At 41.1% G+C, this 18,607-nt stretch overlaps 1 protein-coding gene across 1 annotated transcript in view; it reads left to right on the top strand.

Annotated features, from left to right (window-relative positions):
- Positions 1-18,607, top strand: part of ctnnal1 (catenin (cadherin-associated protein), alpha-like 1) — a 312,118-nt gene that overhangs the window by 244,803 nt on the left and 48,708 nt on the right. Inside the window, exons 6-7 of the mRNA XM_055656355.1 lie at positions 9,531-9,701; positions 16,194-16,394. Of these exons, the coding sequence (XP_055512330.1) occupies positions 9,531-9,701; positions 16,194-16,394 (372 nt within the window). The remainder of the gene's footprint in view (positions 1-9,530; positions 9,702-16,193; positions 16,395-18,607) is intronic.

The raw sequence follows: 18,607 nt of genomic DNA, 5'->3' as shown, positions 1-18,607 counted from the left end.
GTGTTCAGGAGAGTTTTCTTAAGCAGTATGTGGAGGCCCCCACACATGAGTGGGCAATTCTGGATCTAGTATTGGGAAATTGGGACGGGCAAGTTAATGAAGTGTGTTTGGAGGAGCCTTTTGGGACCAGTGACCACAGTTCGATTAGGTTTAAGATAGTTATGGATAGGGACGGAGAGAGTCCACGTGTTAAAATGCTCAACTGGGGTAAGGCCAACTTTGAGGGTATGAGAGATGATCTCGCTCAAGTTGACTGGAGCAGGTTATTTGAGGGGAAAGGAACATCGGCCAAGTGGGATGTTTTTAAAAGTGTACTGAAGAACGCTCAGGATGTCTACGTCCCCGTTAAAGTGAAGAGAAAAGCAGGTAAATGTAAGGAAGTTTGGCTGTCAGGGGAAATTGAGGCTTTGGTCAAAAATAAGAAGGATGTATGGGACAGGTATAGGCAGCTGGGATCAAATGCATTGGAAATCAGAAGGGCAAAAAGGGGCCAGGAGATAGCACTGGTGGGAAGTATTAAGGACAATCCCAAAAGATTTTATAAATACATAAGGGGGGAAAGGGTAACTAGGGAGAGATTGGGATCTCTCAGGAATCAAAGTGGTCACCTCCGTGTGGAGCCACAGGAGATGAGCAAGGCCCTAAATGAGTATTTCTCTTCTGTATTTACTGAGGAGAAGACAGTAGGACGGAGGAAATTGGAGCAGTCACTGGAAGTATCTTGAGAGCAGTCAGGGTTACTGTCGAAGAAGTACTGAAGGTACTGCCGTGTTCGATGGTAGACAAATCTCCGGGGCCTGATCAGATATATCCAAGGACATTGTGGGAAACTAGAGAGGAAATGGCAGGAGCCCTGGTTGAAATTTACAAGTCGCCTTAAATACAGGAGAGGTGCCGGAAGACTGGAGGGTGGCAAATGTTGTACCTCTTTTCAAGAAGGTCTACAGGGAAAATGCTGGGAACTATAACCGAGCTTAAACATCTGTAGTTGGTAAGTTACTGGAGAGTTTTCTGAGGGATAGAATATACAGGCATTTGGATGGGCAAGGGCTGATTCAGGATAGTCAGCATGGTTTTGTACATGGGAGGTCATGTCTCACAAATCTGATTGATATTTTGAAGACGTGACCAAAAAGGTTGATGAGGGCAGAGCTGTAGATGTTGTGTACGTGGACCTCAGTAAGGCGTACAACAAGGGTCCGCATGATAGGCTGCTCTGGAAGGTTAGATCGCATGGGATCCAAGGAGAGATAGCTGAGTGGATAGCAAATTGGCTTCATGGAAGGAAGCTGAGGGTAATGGTGGAAGGTTGCTTCTCAGACTGGATGCCTGTGACTAGTGATGTGCCTCAGGGTTCGGTGCTGGGCCTGTTACTGTTTGTCATCTACATCAATGATTTGGATGAGAACATGCAGGGCAAGATTAGCAAGTTTGCTGATGATACAAAAGTTAGTGGCTTTGCAGATAGTGAAGAAGGTTGTGAATGATTGCAGCAGGATCTGGATCGATTGACCAGGTGGGCGGAGGAATGGTTGATGGAATTTAATACAGAGAAGTGTGAGGTGTTGCATTTTGGGATGTCAAACAAGGGCAGCACCTACACAGTAAATAGGAGGCCTCTGGGTCGTGTTGTAGAGTAGAGAGATCTAGGAATACAGGTGCATGGTTCCTTGAAGGTTGAGTCGCAGGTAGATAAGGTGACCAAAAAGGCTCTTAGCACTTTGGCCATCAGTCAGAGTATTGAGTATAGACGTTGGGAGGTCATGTTGTAGTTGAAAAAAAGATGGTGGTGAGACCGTATTGTGTTCAGTTCTGGGCACCATGTTATAGGAAAGATATTGTCAAGCTTGAAAGGGTTCAGAAAAGATTTACGAGGATGTTGCCAGGACTAGAGGGTGTGAGCTATAGGGGGAGGTTGAATAGGCTAGGTCTCTATTACATGGAGTGCAGGAGGATGAGGGTGGATCTTATAGAGGTATATAAGATCATGAGAGGAATAGATCAGGTAGATACAAAGAGTCTTTTGCCCAGAGTAGGATAATCGAGGAGATAGGTTTAAGGCGACGGGGAAAAGATTTAATAGGAATCGGAGGGGTAACTTTTTCACACAAAGGGTGGTGGGTGTATGGAACAAGCTGCCAGAGGAGGTAGTTGAGGCTGGGATTATCCCACCGTTTAAGAAACAGTTAGACAGGTACATGGATGGGACAGGTTTAGAGGGATATGGCCCAAGCCCAGGCAAGTGGGAGTGTGTAGCTGGGACATTGGTGACCGGTGCGGGCGAGTTGGGCTGAAGGGCCTGTTTCCACACTGTATCACTCCATGACACTATTTGAGAATGATGTGTAGTTACCACAAGTGCCTACACCCTTTAATATGTTCAAGAAAATGCAGATCATTGATTATTATCATGTTGTTTGGACCATGCTGTGTACAAAATGGCTGCATTACATTGGTTGTAAAATGCCTTGGAATATTCAGAGACCTTAAAGAGTGCAATATAAATGCAAGTCTTGCTTTGCTTTACTTCTATTAACTCCAAGATCATAGTTATATATGGCACAAAAACCCTGCCCTTCAGCTATTCATGTCTATGCTGTATTTTTTGCTCATTGCCATCAATCCCATTTCTGGTTTGAGATACAGCATGGAGTACACACTCACCGAGTACATTCTGACCATCACACTAGTTATCCCACTTTCTCATCCACTCCCTAGACTTGGGGCAATTTACACAGGCCAATTAACCAATAAACCCGCACGTCTTTGGGATGTGGGAGGAAACCAGAGCGCCCGGGGAAAAGCCACGGTCACGGGGAGATTGTGCAACTTCACACAGGCGAGGTCATGATCGAACCCAGGTCTCCGGCATTGTAAGGCAGCGGCTCAACCCGCCGTGCTACTGTGCCGCCCTGTCACCTCTGCTGGAGGGGAAAAATAAACAACATGGTGAATCTGTGGAACTCTTTGCCACAGAAGGCTGTGGAGGTCAAGTCAATGGATATATTTAAGGCAGAGATAGATAGGTTATTGATTAGTACAAGTGTCAGCAGTTATGGGGAGAAGGCAGGAGAATGGGGTTAGGAGGGAGAAATAGATCAGCCATGATTGAATGGCGGAGTAGGCTTGATGGGCCCAATGGCCTAATTCTACTTCTATCACATGATCTTACAGAAAGACTGCAGCCAATACCTGTTGATTAAAATTGCCAATAGTTGAAGAATAATTCCTCCAACTACCTAATTTGCTCTCCTCTGGAAAGGCAACTTGCTTCAATTTGTTTTTCATGGAGCTAATTCGGGCATTTGGAATTTGCGGGTTTTGTGTGTGATTGCTGGGCTATTTTTCAATGAAAGAACACCACAAAATGCTGAACTAGCAGCTGTTACAACTCCTCAGTTAGGCTAATTGGCAAAAGTCCAGGTGGTTTGTCAGTCTAGAAGTAATTGCTCTGATGCCTGTCATTCCATGAAGCAGAGTAAGACTCGTTTATGACCACCATTCTCAAAGCACTATCATGTTGCAGCAATGCTGACATGTTATAGCACAGGAGGAGGAGGATTGTGGATGAGACCATAAACACTATAAGACTATACTTAGATGACTTCAATGCTCCCTCCGTTTTTCAGGATGCACCAAAGGGATTTCAGCTCTTCAAAACCACTGACGCTGACCCTACCAATAGCCAGCAGTTTTACACAGATATAGCAGGGCAAAATCTTCTGCTGACCCTGAGCTTCTGATAGCCTGACCTTAGGAACATTGTCGCTTCTAGGCTCTGGTCTCCCACCAAAAGACTGGCTCCCAGCTGCGGGAAGAAGCCCAGTGTGGCACCATGCCACACGGCAGCATTCCGATCATACAGAGCCAAAATGGCACTAAGAACTGACGAGGCTGGTGTCCAACTCACTGAGCTTAAAAGTTTGTGAATGATTTTTGCCATTTGGAAAAAACTAAAATTGCTGCTCTTTTAATTATAATTATAATGCTAAAAATACTTGCACAAAACAAATAAATTAATTAAAATACTTTGTTATTGTAAATAGTGAACAATCCAGATAGATTGGCCCTTTAACAACATTTTGCTGAGTATCCCTAATTAACCCCTACTTCTCCAAGTGCAAATGAATTCTGTATCATCAAACATTGTTCCAACATTGTCCCTATCTCTGACATTTGATTCACTGTCCTGTAATTACCTGGTTTATCTTTGTGCCCTTCTAGAATACATGTTTCACATTCACTGTCCTCAAGTTATTTAGCATCTGACCTGTGGTCTGAAGATAATAACATTTCTGACAGAGCCTCAGCAATCTCCCCCTAATGAGATTGTTAAATCAGAAACAATGGTTCTGAACTTAAAGAAAGGTAACTTTGAGGGTATGAGACGTGAATTGGCTAAGATTGATTAAATTAATTCTTAAAGGGTTGATGGTGGATATGCAATGGAATGCATTTAAAGACTGCATGGATGAACTACAACAATTTTAATGACTGGTGTACCATGACACCCAGGTCTCGTTGCATCTCCCCCTTTCCTAATCGGCCACCATTTAGATAAGTCAGCTTTCCTGTTTTTGCCACCAAAGTGGATAACTTCACATTTATCCACATTATACTGCATCTGCCATGCATTTGCCCACTACCCAGCCTATCCAAGTCACCTTGCAGCCTCCTAGCATCCTCCTCACAGCTAACACTGCCCCCCAGCTTCGTGTCATCCGCAAACTTGGAGATGTTGCATTCAATTCCCTCATCCAAATCATTAATATATATTGTAAATAGCTGGGGTCCCAGCACTGAGCGTTGCGGTACCCCACTAGTCACTGCCTGCCATTCTGAAAAGGACCCGTTTACTCCTACTCTTTGCTTCCTGTTTGTCAGCCAGTTCTCTATTCACATCAATACTGAACCCCCAATACCATGTGCTTTAAGTTTGTATACTAATCTCTTATGTGGGACCTTGTTGAAAGCCTTCTGAAAGTCCAGATACAACACATCCACTGGTTCTCCCCTATCCACTATACTAGTTACATCCTCGAAAAATTCTATAAGATTCGTCAGACATGATTTACCTTTCGTAAATCCATGCTGACTTTGTGCAATGATTTCACTACTTTCCAAATGTGCTGCTATCCCGCGGGTCCCTGGAGGGAGACCGCTTTTCAGGGCTCTCGCAACGGAGACTTCTCCTGCCTGAGTTGCGGGGTCGAAGAGCTCCTGGAGCGGGGCCTGCAATCACCGCCCCGCGCGGCTTGGAATGGCCGCGGGACTCTGCGAGCGCACGCCGGGGGCTCTAACACCAAGACCCGGTGTGCGACCTCGCACCACCTGGCGTGGCTTTAATAGCCGCGGGACAATCGCCATCGCCAGCCGGGGGCTTTGACTTTGACTCTGACATCGGGGGGGGGGGGGGGGGGGGAGAGGAGTGATAAGTTTATTTGGCCTTCCATCACAGCAATGTGATGGATGTTTATGTAAATTATGTTGTGTCTTGGGTCTATCTGTTTGTAATGTATGGCTGCAGAAACGGCATTTCGTTTGGACCTCAAGGGGTCCAAATGACAATTAAATGTATCTTGTATCTTAATAACTGACTCTAGCAGTTTCCCCACTACCGATGTTAGACTAACTGGTCTGTAATTCCCCGTTTTCTCTCTCCCTCCCTTCTTAAAAAGTGGGGTTAAGTTTGCTACCGGCCAATCCACTAGAACTACTCCAGAATCTAAAGAGTTTTGAAAGATTATTACTAATGCATCCACTATTTCTGGAGCTACTTCCTTAAGTACTCTGGGATGCAGCCTATCTGGCCCTGGGGATTTATCGGCCTTTAATCCATTCAACATCCCTAACACCACTTCCCGGCTAACCTGGATTTCACTCAGTTTCTCCATCTCATTTGACCTGTGGTCCCCTGCCATTTCCGGCAGATTATTTATGTCCTCCTTGGTGAAGACGGAACCAAAGTAGTTATTCAATTGGTCCACCATGTCCTTGTTCCCCATGATCAATTCACCTGTTTCTGACTGCAAGGGACCTACATTTGTTTTAACTAATCTTTTTCTCTTCACATATCTATAAAAGGTTTTGCAGTCAGTTTTTATGTTCCCTGCCAGTTTTCTTTCATAACCTATTTTCCCTTTCCTAATTAAGCCCTTTGTCCTCCTCTGCTGGACTCTGAATTTCTCCCAGTCCTCTGGAGGCTGCTTTTTCTGGCTAATTTTTACACTTCATCTTTTGTTTTGATACTATCCCAGATTTCCCTTGTTATCCACGGATGGACTACCTTCCCTGATTTATTTTTTTGCCAAACTGGGATGAACAATTGTTGTAGTTCATCCATGCAGTCTTTAAATGCCCTCCATTGCATATCCTCCATCAACCCATTAAGAATCAATTGCCAGTCTATCTTGGCCAATTCACGTCTCATACCCTCAAAGTTATCTTTCTTCAAGTTCAGGACCCTTGTTTCTGAATTAACAATGTCACTCTCCATCCTAATGAAGAACTCAACCATATTATGGACACTCTTGCCCAAGGGGCCACGCACAACAAGACTGCTAACTAACCCTTCCTCATTACTCAATACCCAATCTAGAATAGCCTGCTCTCTCGTTGGTTCCTCTACATGTTGGTGTAGAAAACTATCCCGCATACATTCCAAGAAATCCTCTTCCTCAGCACCCTTGCCAATTTGATTTACCCAATCTATATGTAGATTGAAGTCACCCATTATAGCTGTTTTACCTTTGTTGCACACATTTCTAATTTCCTGTTTGATGCCATCCCCAACTCCACTCCTACTGTTAGGTGGCCTGTACACAACTTCCACTAGCGTTTTCTGCCACTTAGTGTTTCGATGAGATATATCCCCTAATAGCCTGGGATACATCTCATTCTGCCCCAAAGTTTTATCCATCTTTCAGCCACCTGAGACATCTACTACCTCTTACTTTTCAATGATTATTTGTTATAACATTCTACTCTTAGCCCTCCCCCCTTCCCCCACATTCTCCTCATGCAATGTTCTTCACCTGAGATGAGAAGACTCATAGCAACCAGACGATTCTCTGCATGCTGTCCCAGAAACAGATCTGTAATCATTCATTACAATCACTTCACTTTTTTTAAACCTCTACTTCTGTAGATTCCGGTTCTAAACTTACCCTCCTAGTCTGGTTCAGTCAAACATCGAATACGAGTACTAGAATCCAACTCTCTTTTATTGTACACAATATCGTGGGACTGATCCTCGTTACTACTTATTCGAGCCCACACAGCCTTGTGCAAATAGAACAGACCCTGGATGATCGGCACACCCCAATGTGCTCCCCACTCTTTTATACCCATACAAACTAAAGGCGCGAAAATACTTGGGGGAGGCAACCCCTACAAGCCAATTACCGATACATGCTATTAGTACATGGAATGATCGTTCCCTAACCCAATCATACAATAACACATAACATAGTTTCAACACAAAGCACTTAGGGGGAGATACTTCCATTAAGTAAAGAAACATTATCATTAGATAAAGAAACATCTTTGCTGAGGCCACTCTCCTGGACCAATCACAATTAGTGGCGGGAAGGCTCTGCAACATAATTGAAACCTAACATTTCGCCAACCAATCCCAAGCATGCTTTTGCAGCAGTGCATAGCTCCTTCTGCAGAATCCCATCTTATTAACACCTTGCAGGCCATCTGGACAGAAACCCCTTCCCAGACTTCAGACTTTCTCTAGCCATCCATGTCACATGGCTCGGCAGCTTTCTTCAAAATATGTCAAGCAGGTTTCACAGATCTTTAAACAGACATCCTCCATTTTCCCAAGTACCCAAAATTCCTGATATTAACACTTCAACAACAGCATTTCTTACTCTCCCTTTATCCTATGTCTGTGCATTGTGGACAGCTCGATTGTAATCATGTATAGTCTTTCTGTTGACTGGATAGCACACAACAAAAAGCTTATCGCTGTACGTCAGTACAGGTGACAATAAAATAAACCACTGAAATCTCTACCTCTGTCTTGCAGCTTCACACAGATGGCCATCTTAGTCTTTAATAGGCCCAATGTCCCTGCTCACCATCTTACCCCTAATATGCATGACATGTTTTGCTATTTTGCTTCATCTTGCACACCAGTGATATTTTGTGCCTCTTCTTCATGCTCCTCATTACTGTTTTAAGCCTCCCGCCCCCACCCTTTGTAGAGCTGCTTTTGTTTTTAGTTCTGTAAAACTACTGTAACTACTTTTATTTTTGCCCTTTGGCAAGCAGGGTTCCTTGCATTTGTTGTCCTTGCCTTTCATTTGTAAGGGAATACATCAAAGCCTCATCTACACGACACACTGGGCCATATGTGCATACCTGCAAGTAGTTTCTCCCAGTCCACTTTTGCCATATTGTAATCTGCCTTCCTATGATTCAGGAAATTAATTTCCAGTTCTTGCACGTCTTCACCCATAACTACCTTAGAACCTTTAGTGCACTCAACTGTGTGTTTACTTGTTCTCGGTTGCTCCCAGTTGGCACAATATATGAAGCTCAAGACAAATGTGCAGGCAGCATATTATATGAGCTGAAGTGTTTTGGGAATTACAGTTGTACTGTACAGAATCTAACAAAGGATACATAGTTTCCATTTTTTGTTCATGCTCCATAAATATCTACATTGTTTTGATATACTTTTTTTAAATTGTGCCCTTATAAGGAATACAATAAGAGATCAACAATACAGGCCTCTTGTTTAGCAATTAATACATTTGGTTGAACAATCCTTTATCATGCATACAATCTACATTCAAAACCAAGAACACTTTATAATGGAAGACATAAAGTGCTGGTGTAACTCAGCAGGTCAGGCAGCATCTGGAGTTCCTTGTTTCAGCACTTTATACAGGAATAATTTCAGCAATCATACAAAATATCTTAAAGGTGTATATTATTTATTGTGTAGTTACTCTGGGATATTGTTTTCACCTCAAAAGCAGGAATGTTATGTTAAACAGTTGCATGGAGCGAAATAGTGGAATTACCTAGCACTCATTAAGAGGAGAATTTGTTGTGATTGTGATTATGAAAGTCGTTGAAAATGTACACAAAATTAGAATTTACTGTGAAGCACACCCCAACATGCATCATGTAAGAAATCTAAAATATGTAAACAGAAGAACATTGACATTTAAAACTGGTTTGTAAATCACATGGAGGCCATGTCAATGGACAGTCAATGGATATTTTTAAGGCAAAGATAAATAGATTCTTGATTAGTACAGGTGTCAGAAGTTATGCCAAGGAGAATGGGGTTAAGGGGGAGAGAGATAGATCTGCAATGATTGATGGGCTGAACGGCCTAATTCTGCTCCTATTACACCACATGAGCATTATAGAATTCTAAAATGATACGGAAATGATTCATAACTATAGGAGTACAGTAGAACCCACAATCCAGAGATGCATGCAGCATGGACTTAGAATGATGCCAGTGTGAGTATTTGATATTAATGCAATTTTATATTTCCTAGACTTGCCTTCGGCATCCAGATTGTGAATCAGCAAGAATAAACAAGGCTGGTGTTTTCCATCGCATGAGGTTGGCCTTAGACCAGGTGATAGAAATTGTCACCGATTCAAGATCAAATGGTGAACACAAAATCCATCCCACGAGCATCTACGCTGACATCAATGAATTTAAAGTAAGAAAGTTCATCTCAAATTAAGATTATAAATTGCAGGCTCTTTGTGTCAACTACACGGAGCAAAGATACAAGAATCCTTATTCAAAACACACAGTACTGGAAGAACTCGGGGGTCAGGCAACATCTGTGGAGGAAATGGGCAGGGGACATTTCAGGTCAGGACTCTTCTTCACATTCCAGTTTGAAGAAAGGTCCCAACCCAAAATATTGCTTGTGCATTCCTCCACAGATGCTGCCTGACCTGCTGAGTTCCTCGGGCACTTTGTGTTTTGATCAAGGTGCTAGCATCTGCAGTTTTGTGACTACAAAAGTCATTATCGCAGTTTCTGATCTTACTGGACAAATGCTTAAGGTATTTATTTGGCTTTCAACTGTGCATCATGTTCACAAGGATGATAACCAAGTTATCTGTAAGAGGTTAATGTATCTGATGAAATAGTGGACAGTTGCACTTTAAATTTTATGCAATTTTTAAAAATGCCTTCAATTTATTATTGCTTGAAATCTCTTGTTTCCGTTTTGAAATAAACATTGCTGAACTAACAGAACTGTAGAGAAGCTAATTCTCTGCAATTAAAAATAGCCATTACTATGTGGTTTGCTCTGCAATAAAATGTGCAAACATGTGGCTACCTCAGAGAATAGTTTAGCTCATTGCTTTTGGGATTGTTTGTCAAAAATGTGGAGGTGTTAACAATGTATATTGATCAGAAACACAACCTGGAGTTTTGTATCACTATTAAGTTCACATCCTAAAATGAGACTACAGCTGGTAAATACATTGCAGCTTAAGGCTACTTGGTCAAGAATATAAATAATTGCACTAAATCTCTCTAAGATTCAAACCCTTTATTGTTTTTGTACTGACCCAAATGTTGTTGTTTTGTGTGAGACAATTAATTGTATATTCTACTATATAGAGTGTACTTAATGTAAAAACATCAAAGTGTTTGAGTAACTCAGCAGGTCAGACAGCATATGTGGGGGGAAATGGACAGATGACAAAGGCACATTTCATTGCAGAGCAAACTACATACGAACAGTCACTTCAACTAAACCCAGCTAGGGTTAAATACAAATGCAAAACGTAACTACATTTTATAAAGAAAATCAACCATCAAGCCTTTAAAGACCCCCCTCTCACAATATTATCAAATTCAATGTTCTGTGTAAGTAGGCCTCCTCTCCAGACCCTTTTCTACTAACTCCACCCAACATCCAATAAGGAACAAGTTGACAATTGATTTTTAAAATGTCACAAAGTGTTTAAATCAAATGAAATACTTTGGGAGTGCAGTCAGTGTTGTATTAGAGGAAGTAAGTCAGCCAAACATATTCCAAGCTATTGTTAAAGCCGAATCTATGTAAAATCTTTTAATATCAACCAGCTTGTTTGACAATGGATTTTAAACTTGGTATTTTTTAGGCGTATGACTTGAGGGTGGGAGGAAGATTGGATGAGTCATGACGATAAACAATAGTACAGACTTCACTAGCAGAACAATATGTTCCTGTGTACTATGATTCTCAGATGAAAGATGTTATTGATTTGTGCTTATAAACACATCATAATTAATAATAGACAATTTGACCAATTCTGAAGCTGTTTTCATATATGTATTTCAGAATATATTTTATAAATTCCAATTAGTTTTTTTTTGCAGTTAGGTGAGGAAATATACCAAAATTGCAATTTTTGTCTTTATTGCATTTTACATGTACCACAATGGTACTTTACTATGTGCGACACTTAATCTATCTTAGTTTCCATGAACAGTCTCACAACGTATTAAGGATGGCTGGATATGGTATAATTTATTCTCAGAAGACCACTTCCTAAGTACATCTGTCATCTTTACAACCTACTTGACTGAAACTACTAATTTAGTGCCAAATTATGAACAGTTTAATGAGTGAGTCTGTATTCAAAGAGAGCGAGTTCAAACATTTCCAAACCAATTTATATTAAAGGTTGAGCGACAGAATATTTATCATCAACTTGATTTTGATTGAATCTCTTTCCTATCAGATACAGCGTATTAAACTGTTCCAAGCAGTTTCTGGAAAACGATTCAATCTCTTATCTAACCCAGATTTGAATCAAATATAGAATTAACCATTATTTTACTTAAAATGGAGAAAACTAGACAAAGTATGTCTAATATATTAACATGCTGTTTGAAGAGTAAAATGTAATCTAAAATTGTTCGTATATAGATTAGCTTTCTCATTCCGATCATTCATGGGTCATTGCCCTGTAGCAATGAAATGGTTCCAAAGAACGTGTGTGGAAATCTATTCACTTTTATTTCTGTTTTATATCTCTGTATATGATGAAGAATAGTTATTGGGCAGGGAAATGTAATTGGAGCACGATAAGTATTTGATAATAGTAAAGGCAATAAGTATTGTAATGCTACACAAATCCTGACTAGAAATGTAAAAAGATAAGTAGGAATATGTCATTCAGTCTTCAGAGCTTGCTTGCCTTTCAATACCAGCATGGTCGATTCTCTACCTTGGTACATTTTATTATATTCTCTGATTAAACTTTAAATATTCTTCACTAATTAAGCATCCACATATTTATCATTTGTTTTTCATGCTTACCAGGCATCCTGACTCTGAACTCCTAAAATCTTACTTTTAAACACTTCCCACTTAGCACTTGTTGTTTTCCCCTCTCTCAACCTTCTTGAGACTACATCTTCTGTGGACAAATACTTCATCGTACAAGTTCACAACAAACAATACCTTGGAGTTCATCTTGATCACAAGCTTTCATGGAGGGAACAAGTGGACAACACGGTCACTAAAGCCAACCGGACACTAGGATTCCTTAGACGAAACCTCTGGTTCTGCCCAATGGAAATGAAATCCACAGCATATACAACATTGGTTGGACCCTTACTGGAATACGCTTCATGCGCCTGGGACCCATACAAAACTGGTCATATCAACAAACTAGAAGGGGTACAGAGAAAAGCAGCACGCTTTTGCATAGGGAACTACAATAGAGGTAGCAGTGTCACCTAGATGCTGTCCGACCTGGAGTGGGAAATGCTGGAAACAAGAAGGGCAAGGAACAGACTAGCCATGTGGTACAATATTCAAAAGGGGATCGTGGGCATCTGCAGATAGATACATAACATACTCAACAGAAAGGAGAACAAGAAAGAGAAATGATATGCAAATAGAAATCCCATTCACCAGGACAGATATTTATAAGATTCTTTCTAAGAACCTTGAGGGAGTGGAATAAACTAGACAACAATATGGTCAAATCACCTTCACTAGACAGTTTTAAGGGGGCACTAACAGCACGTTAGTATGCACAACACATCCAAGTTGGCGATATGAAGGGTACTGCCCTGCCGACTACAAATTCAGAAGGTTCAGAAGGTTCAACTGCTCTCAGTAAGCCTCTCCTCCTAGATCCTGTCTTCCACGATCAAAATCTGCCTTTAGCGCCACAATTTGAAGATGATTGAAACTTTATCCTTTTCCATTACTATCATGAATCTTAACTATCTATGATCCCTATTCTCAAAGGGTTCCTTCACAGACACATCAATCGTTTGCCTGTCCTGATTTCCTAAGATGTCAAGTACAGCCCCCACCCTAGTAGGACTCCCTACATACAACTTCAAAAAACTTTCTTGAATACCTCTCCATTTGACCCCCTTGCACTACAGAAATCCCAGTCAATATCGAGAAAGTTAAAATCCACTACTACTACAATGCTGTTGTTTATTCTGGGTCTGAAGATGGGTCTCGACCCGAAACATCACCTATTCCTTCGCTCCATAGATGTTGCCTCACCCGATAAGTTTCTCCAGCATTTTTATCTACCTTCGATTTTAACTACTACAACCCTATTGCTTTTAGAGCCTTTTGTATCTGCCCATATATTTGTTCTTCTAATCCCCACTGACCTTAGGGAGGCTTATAATTTACCCTAGCTCAATCAAAGGGACCACCCCTTTCTTTATCTCTAGGTTTTTACCATATAGCTTCAATAACTGCTGCCCCCAGCATATCCAGTCCTCTATAATGCTCTCCCTGCTAGGTTGTGCCATACCACCCCCACTCTTGCAGCCGTTTTTGTCATGCCTGAAATTTCTATACCCGAAAATATTAAGCTGCCAATCCTATCCCTCAACCATGTTTCCATGATTGCAGGAATATCATAATGCCATGCAATGATTCACATTCTCAGCTCATCGGTCTTATCTGTGAGGCTCCTTGCATTAAATGAAATGCAGATACAGTAAGCGGACCAGCCCTCTCTTGCTTTCCTTCCTACTTTTAACTTTCTCCTTAACTTCCCTTTGCAGAATCCCATCTCTTTTCTTACCTCTGCTGTTAATGCCATTATGAACCACATCGCTTGCTGCTCATCCCCTCCTTTCAGAATGTTACATGCCTGCTTAAACCTGCCTCTTTTAGTAGCTTTTGTTGGCTTTACCTCGCTTAGCTTTGTTTTCTGTTAGAATCTCTCTGGTAACAAATACTGCTGCTGTCATTTGTAGGCATAACCTTGCTCCCTCTAGCTTTCTTTTGCAATCATAGAATCATACAATCATGGGATCTTCTTTCATTCTACTCTGAAATATATTCAGCCCCGATCAAGCCAATTTCACCTTGTATGACACTCCCATCATCCCAGCAGTTCACCTGGTGAAACTTTGTTGCACTCTCTTTTTAACATGTCTAATCTTTCATAGTTAAGCCCCTGTCCCACTTTCATGACCTAATTGGCGACCTCTGCCGAGTTTGCCCTTGACTCATACTCGTAGCAGGTTCGCCACGCGGTCGTAGGAGGTCTTCGTAACTCTTCCTCATGCTCTTGAGTGGTCTCCGCACACTCGTAGCCTCAAGTAGGTCGCAGCGTTTTTTCCAGCCTGATAAAAAATGTCCACGAGTAAAAAAAGGTCAACATGGAAAAAATTGATACTTTTTACTTGTAGGTAGGTCATAGATAGGTCGTGATGGTAGTCGTAGATTGGTAACTGGCCCGAGAAAAAAAATGCAAACATGTCATAGAAACATAGACATCATTTTATCATGTGATTATTTTCCACTCGTAGCTAGTAGTAGTTGTGGAAGACTGAGGTTGAGGGGGGTCGTAGGATGTCGTAGACATTGTCGTAGGAGGTTGTAGACATAGTCGTAGACATAGATATAGGAGGTCGTAAGAGGTCTTTTACTTCGGTGAGTCAACACGACTTTGACATTTTTTTCAACTTGTCTAGGGTCTTCTAAACTCATGGATTAGTTCGTCCAATTGGGACAGGCCCTTTATGCAGACCAGAGCTGTGCCACACTCCACAATAATCTAGGTGAAGTCTCACCAAGTGTCTGTAACTTGGTGTGACTTTCTCTGTAACTGTGAGGCTATAATGCTGTAACACTATATTCTTCACTCTGGTATTTTGCTCTACCTATGTGCATGGTTTGATTGCACTCGTGTATAATATGATTTGACTGGATAGCACACAAACACAGCTTTTCACTATTTCTATGTAAATGTGATAATAATAAACCAATATCAATAACTTAACTGGCCAACTCTCAAGCTCAATCTGTATTACAGCGTTCTGCTCAGCATTGATCTGGCTGCAGAACCTCTGATGTACTTGGGTGGTGCTCTCATGGAATGTCCACAGATCTTCCAGCTCTTAGGCTAGTATGTCTGCTGGTTCAACCCACAGAAAAATAACCAGTAGCTATTGCATCAAGCTTATTCTAAAGATTGGCAGAAATCAGCTGCTGGGAGAAAAGTTACGAAACGTCATTTTAATTTTGAAAGATTTAATTGTACAGTATATATGTGTATATTGTTACTCTTTCAGAATGTTAAAAAATCAATATATTTTTGACACATCTGATTAGTGAATACTTGAATGTCAAACACAAATATGGGAAAAACAGTTGAAACAATATGTTGGACAGGGTGGCATTGGTGCAACGGCAGAGATGCTACCTCACAGCGCCAGAGATTAGGATTCGATCTTGACCTTGGGTGCTGTCTGTGTGGAGTTTGCACATTCTCCCTGTGACCTTGTGGGTTTCCTCTGGGCATCTGGTTTCCTCCCACATTCCAAAGGCGTGTGTTTGCAGGTTAATTGGCCCTCTGTAAATTGTTCCAAGTGTGTAGGAAAGAACTAGTGTATGTGTGATCACTGGTCGGTGCAGACTCAGTGGGTCAAAGCGTCTGTTTCTATGAAGTATCTCTAAACTAAACAAAATGCCAGCCACCTGGGCAATGGTGGAACTCATTATGGACAAGCAGTAAGACCTTAAAGCTCGCCACTCACACTGGCAGTCCTGCACCTCACCAATGTGCAGGGATCCCTAATCTCGGCAGAAGACTGTGTCTTGAAAGAAACTGTGATCCACGAGGCAGAAGATCAGTAAACTTGAGTTAGCACATGATATGTGTCAATGCATTACCATTCACATTATTAATTAACCTCTTTTGTTAAGATGAAGGTGGAAGGTTTACGAGACAATTTACATGGAATTGCAAAAGAAAACCTGACGACAATGCTAGAAATAATCCTGGAGCATACAGAGGACTTTACAGACTCTGCATATACAAGCCATGAACACAGAGAACATATATTGGAACTATCCAGACTGGCCCGAGTGGAGCTGGAGCAGCTGGTTGCTGTGTGGAAACAAGCAGTAAGATTTTGTTCATGTATAAAGCTTGAGTACTTTTGCCAATTTAATCTGGTTATGTTTTCTTTGTCCTTTGGTGCACAATATGTGGGTTTTCTTGCACAGTTGGATCATTGTCGTTTTAGTAGAAAGTAGAAATGACCATAAAACAATAATTTAGAGTGGGTTCACCAAAATGATATTTAAAGGAAGTCCATGATTATGGGAAGCAACTTTGGACTGAGTATACTTCCATTGATGTGGAGAAGATAAATAGAATGTTTAACAAAGATCTTTAAAATTGTATAAGTGTTTAAGAAGGAACTGCAGATGCTGGAAAATTGAAGGTGCACAAAAATGCTGGAGAAATTCAGACTGAAGAAGGGTTTTGGCCCGAAACGTTGCCCATTTCCTTCGCTCCATAGATGCCGCTGCACCCGCTGAGTTTCTCCAGCATTTTTGTCTACCTTCTTTAAAATTGTAAATGATTTTAACAGATTGATTCTTGAAAAAAATCTGTTTCTTTGGTTGAGGGGTTATCAATCTGAAATCATCATAGAAAGCTATGGAGAAGATTATTTTAAGTATGATTGGATCTTGAAAAGCTTTGCTACAAGGTTGAGTACTGGTGGAAGATATTTTAGTCCAATTGAGAAGTTCAGAAGTCCCAAAGCTAATAAGCTGCTGAACTTACACAGGAGGCTGCAAAACTGCTCTCGTTGAGAATTATTTGATAAATGCACATTGATATTTCTGTGCAGGAACGGATACATGGGAATGGAGAAGAGAAGGTTTCAGTGAGTTGTTTATGATTGATCTTGCCAAGAATTGATCAAATTCATTCATGGTCGGATTATTTATGCTATTCAGATCGTTCTGGAGAATTCATTGCAAAACAATGAAATAATTCTCACTACAGAGAGGAAAACTTTGTTCCCTGACCATTTAGACTTCATATTTCAGTTTGCTGTGGCGGAGACTGGTATAGAGATGAGAACATATATAATTGGAGCTTGGTGAACATTTGACAACAAAGGTCAATGTTAATGTGGATAATTATTAAAGTACCACATAAATCAGAAGATTGGTTGAGAATTCCATTGAATTCTAACTGATTTGAGCCAATCAAATGTTAAATGATCATTGAATCAGTCATATCAAATTGCTTCTGTGCTATAAAATTAAATGACTAATAAAATTTCCAATTAACAGTACATTACATTTAAAATCATCTTACCTCAGGGTTCGTGGACTACATTGTGTCTTCTGGATATCGGAGGACTGGGAGAAATTCAGAGACCAGCAGAAGAGGACAAAGGGCCTAATTAGGAAAGGAAAAATGGATTATGAAAGAAAACTGGCAGGGAACATAAAAACTGACTGCAAAAGTTTTTATAGATATGTGAAAAGAAAGAGATTAGTTAAAACAAATGTAGGTCCCTTGCAGTCAGAAACAGGTGAGTTGATCATGGGGAACAAGGATACGGCGGACCAATTGAATAACTACTTTGGTTCCGTCTTCACAAAGGAAGACATAAATAATCTGCCGGAAATAGCAGGGGACCGCGGGTCAAAGGAGTTGGAGGAATTGAGTGAAATCCAGGTTAGTCGGGAAGTGGTGTTGGGTAAATTGAATGGATAAAGGCTGATAAATCCCCAGGGCCAGATAGAGTACTTAAGGAAGTAGCTCCAGAAATAGTGGATGCATTAGTAATAATCTTTCAAAACTCTTTAGATTCTGGAGTAGTTCCAGAGGATTGGCGGGTAGCAAACGTAACCCCACTTTTTAAGAAGGGAGGGAGAGAGAAAACGGGGAATTACAGACCAGTGAGTCTAACATTGGTAGTTGGGAAACTGCTAGAGTCAGTTATTAAAGATGGGATAGCAACACATTTGGAAAGTGGTGAAATCATTGGACAAAGTCAGCATGGATTTACGAAAGGTAAATCATGTCTGACGAATCTTATAGAATTTTTCGAGGATGTAACTAGTAGCGTGGATAGGGGAGAACCAGTGGATGTGGTGTATCTGGACTTCCAGAAGGCTTTCGACAAGGTCCCACATAAGAGATTAGTATACAAACTTAAAGCACACGGCATTGGGGGTTCAGTATTGATGTGGATAGAGAACTGGCTGGCAAACAGGAAGCAAAGAGTAGGAGTAAACAGGTCCTTTTCACAATGGCAGGCAGTGACTAGTGGGGTACCGCAAGGCTCAGTGCTGGGACCCCAGCTATT

This window comes from Leucoraja erinacea, chromosome 2, assembly GCF_028641065.1.
Source record: "Leucoraja erinacea ecotype New England chromosome 2, Leri_hhj_1, whole genome shotgun sequence".
Lineage (NCBI taxonomy): Eukaryota > Metazoa > Chordata > Chondrichthyes > Rajiformes > Rajidae > Leucoraja > Leucoraja erinaceus.
This window is presented reverse-complemented; position numbering and strand designations above follow the sequence as displayed.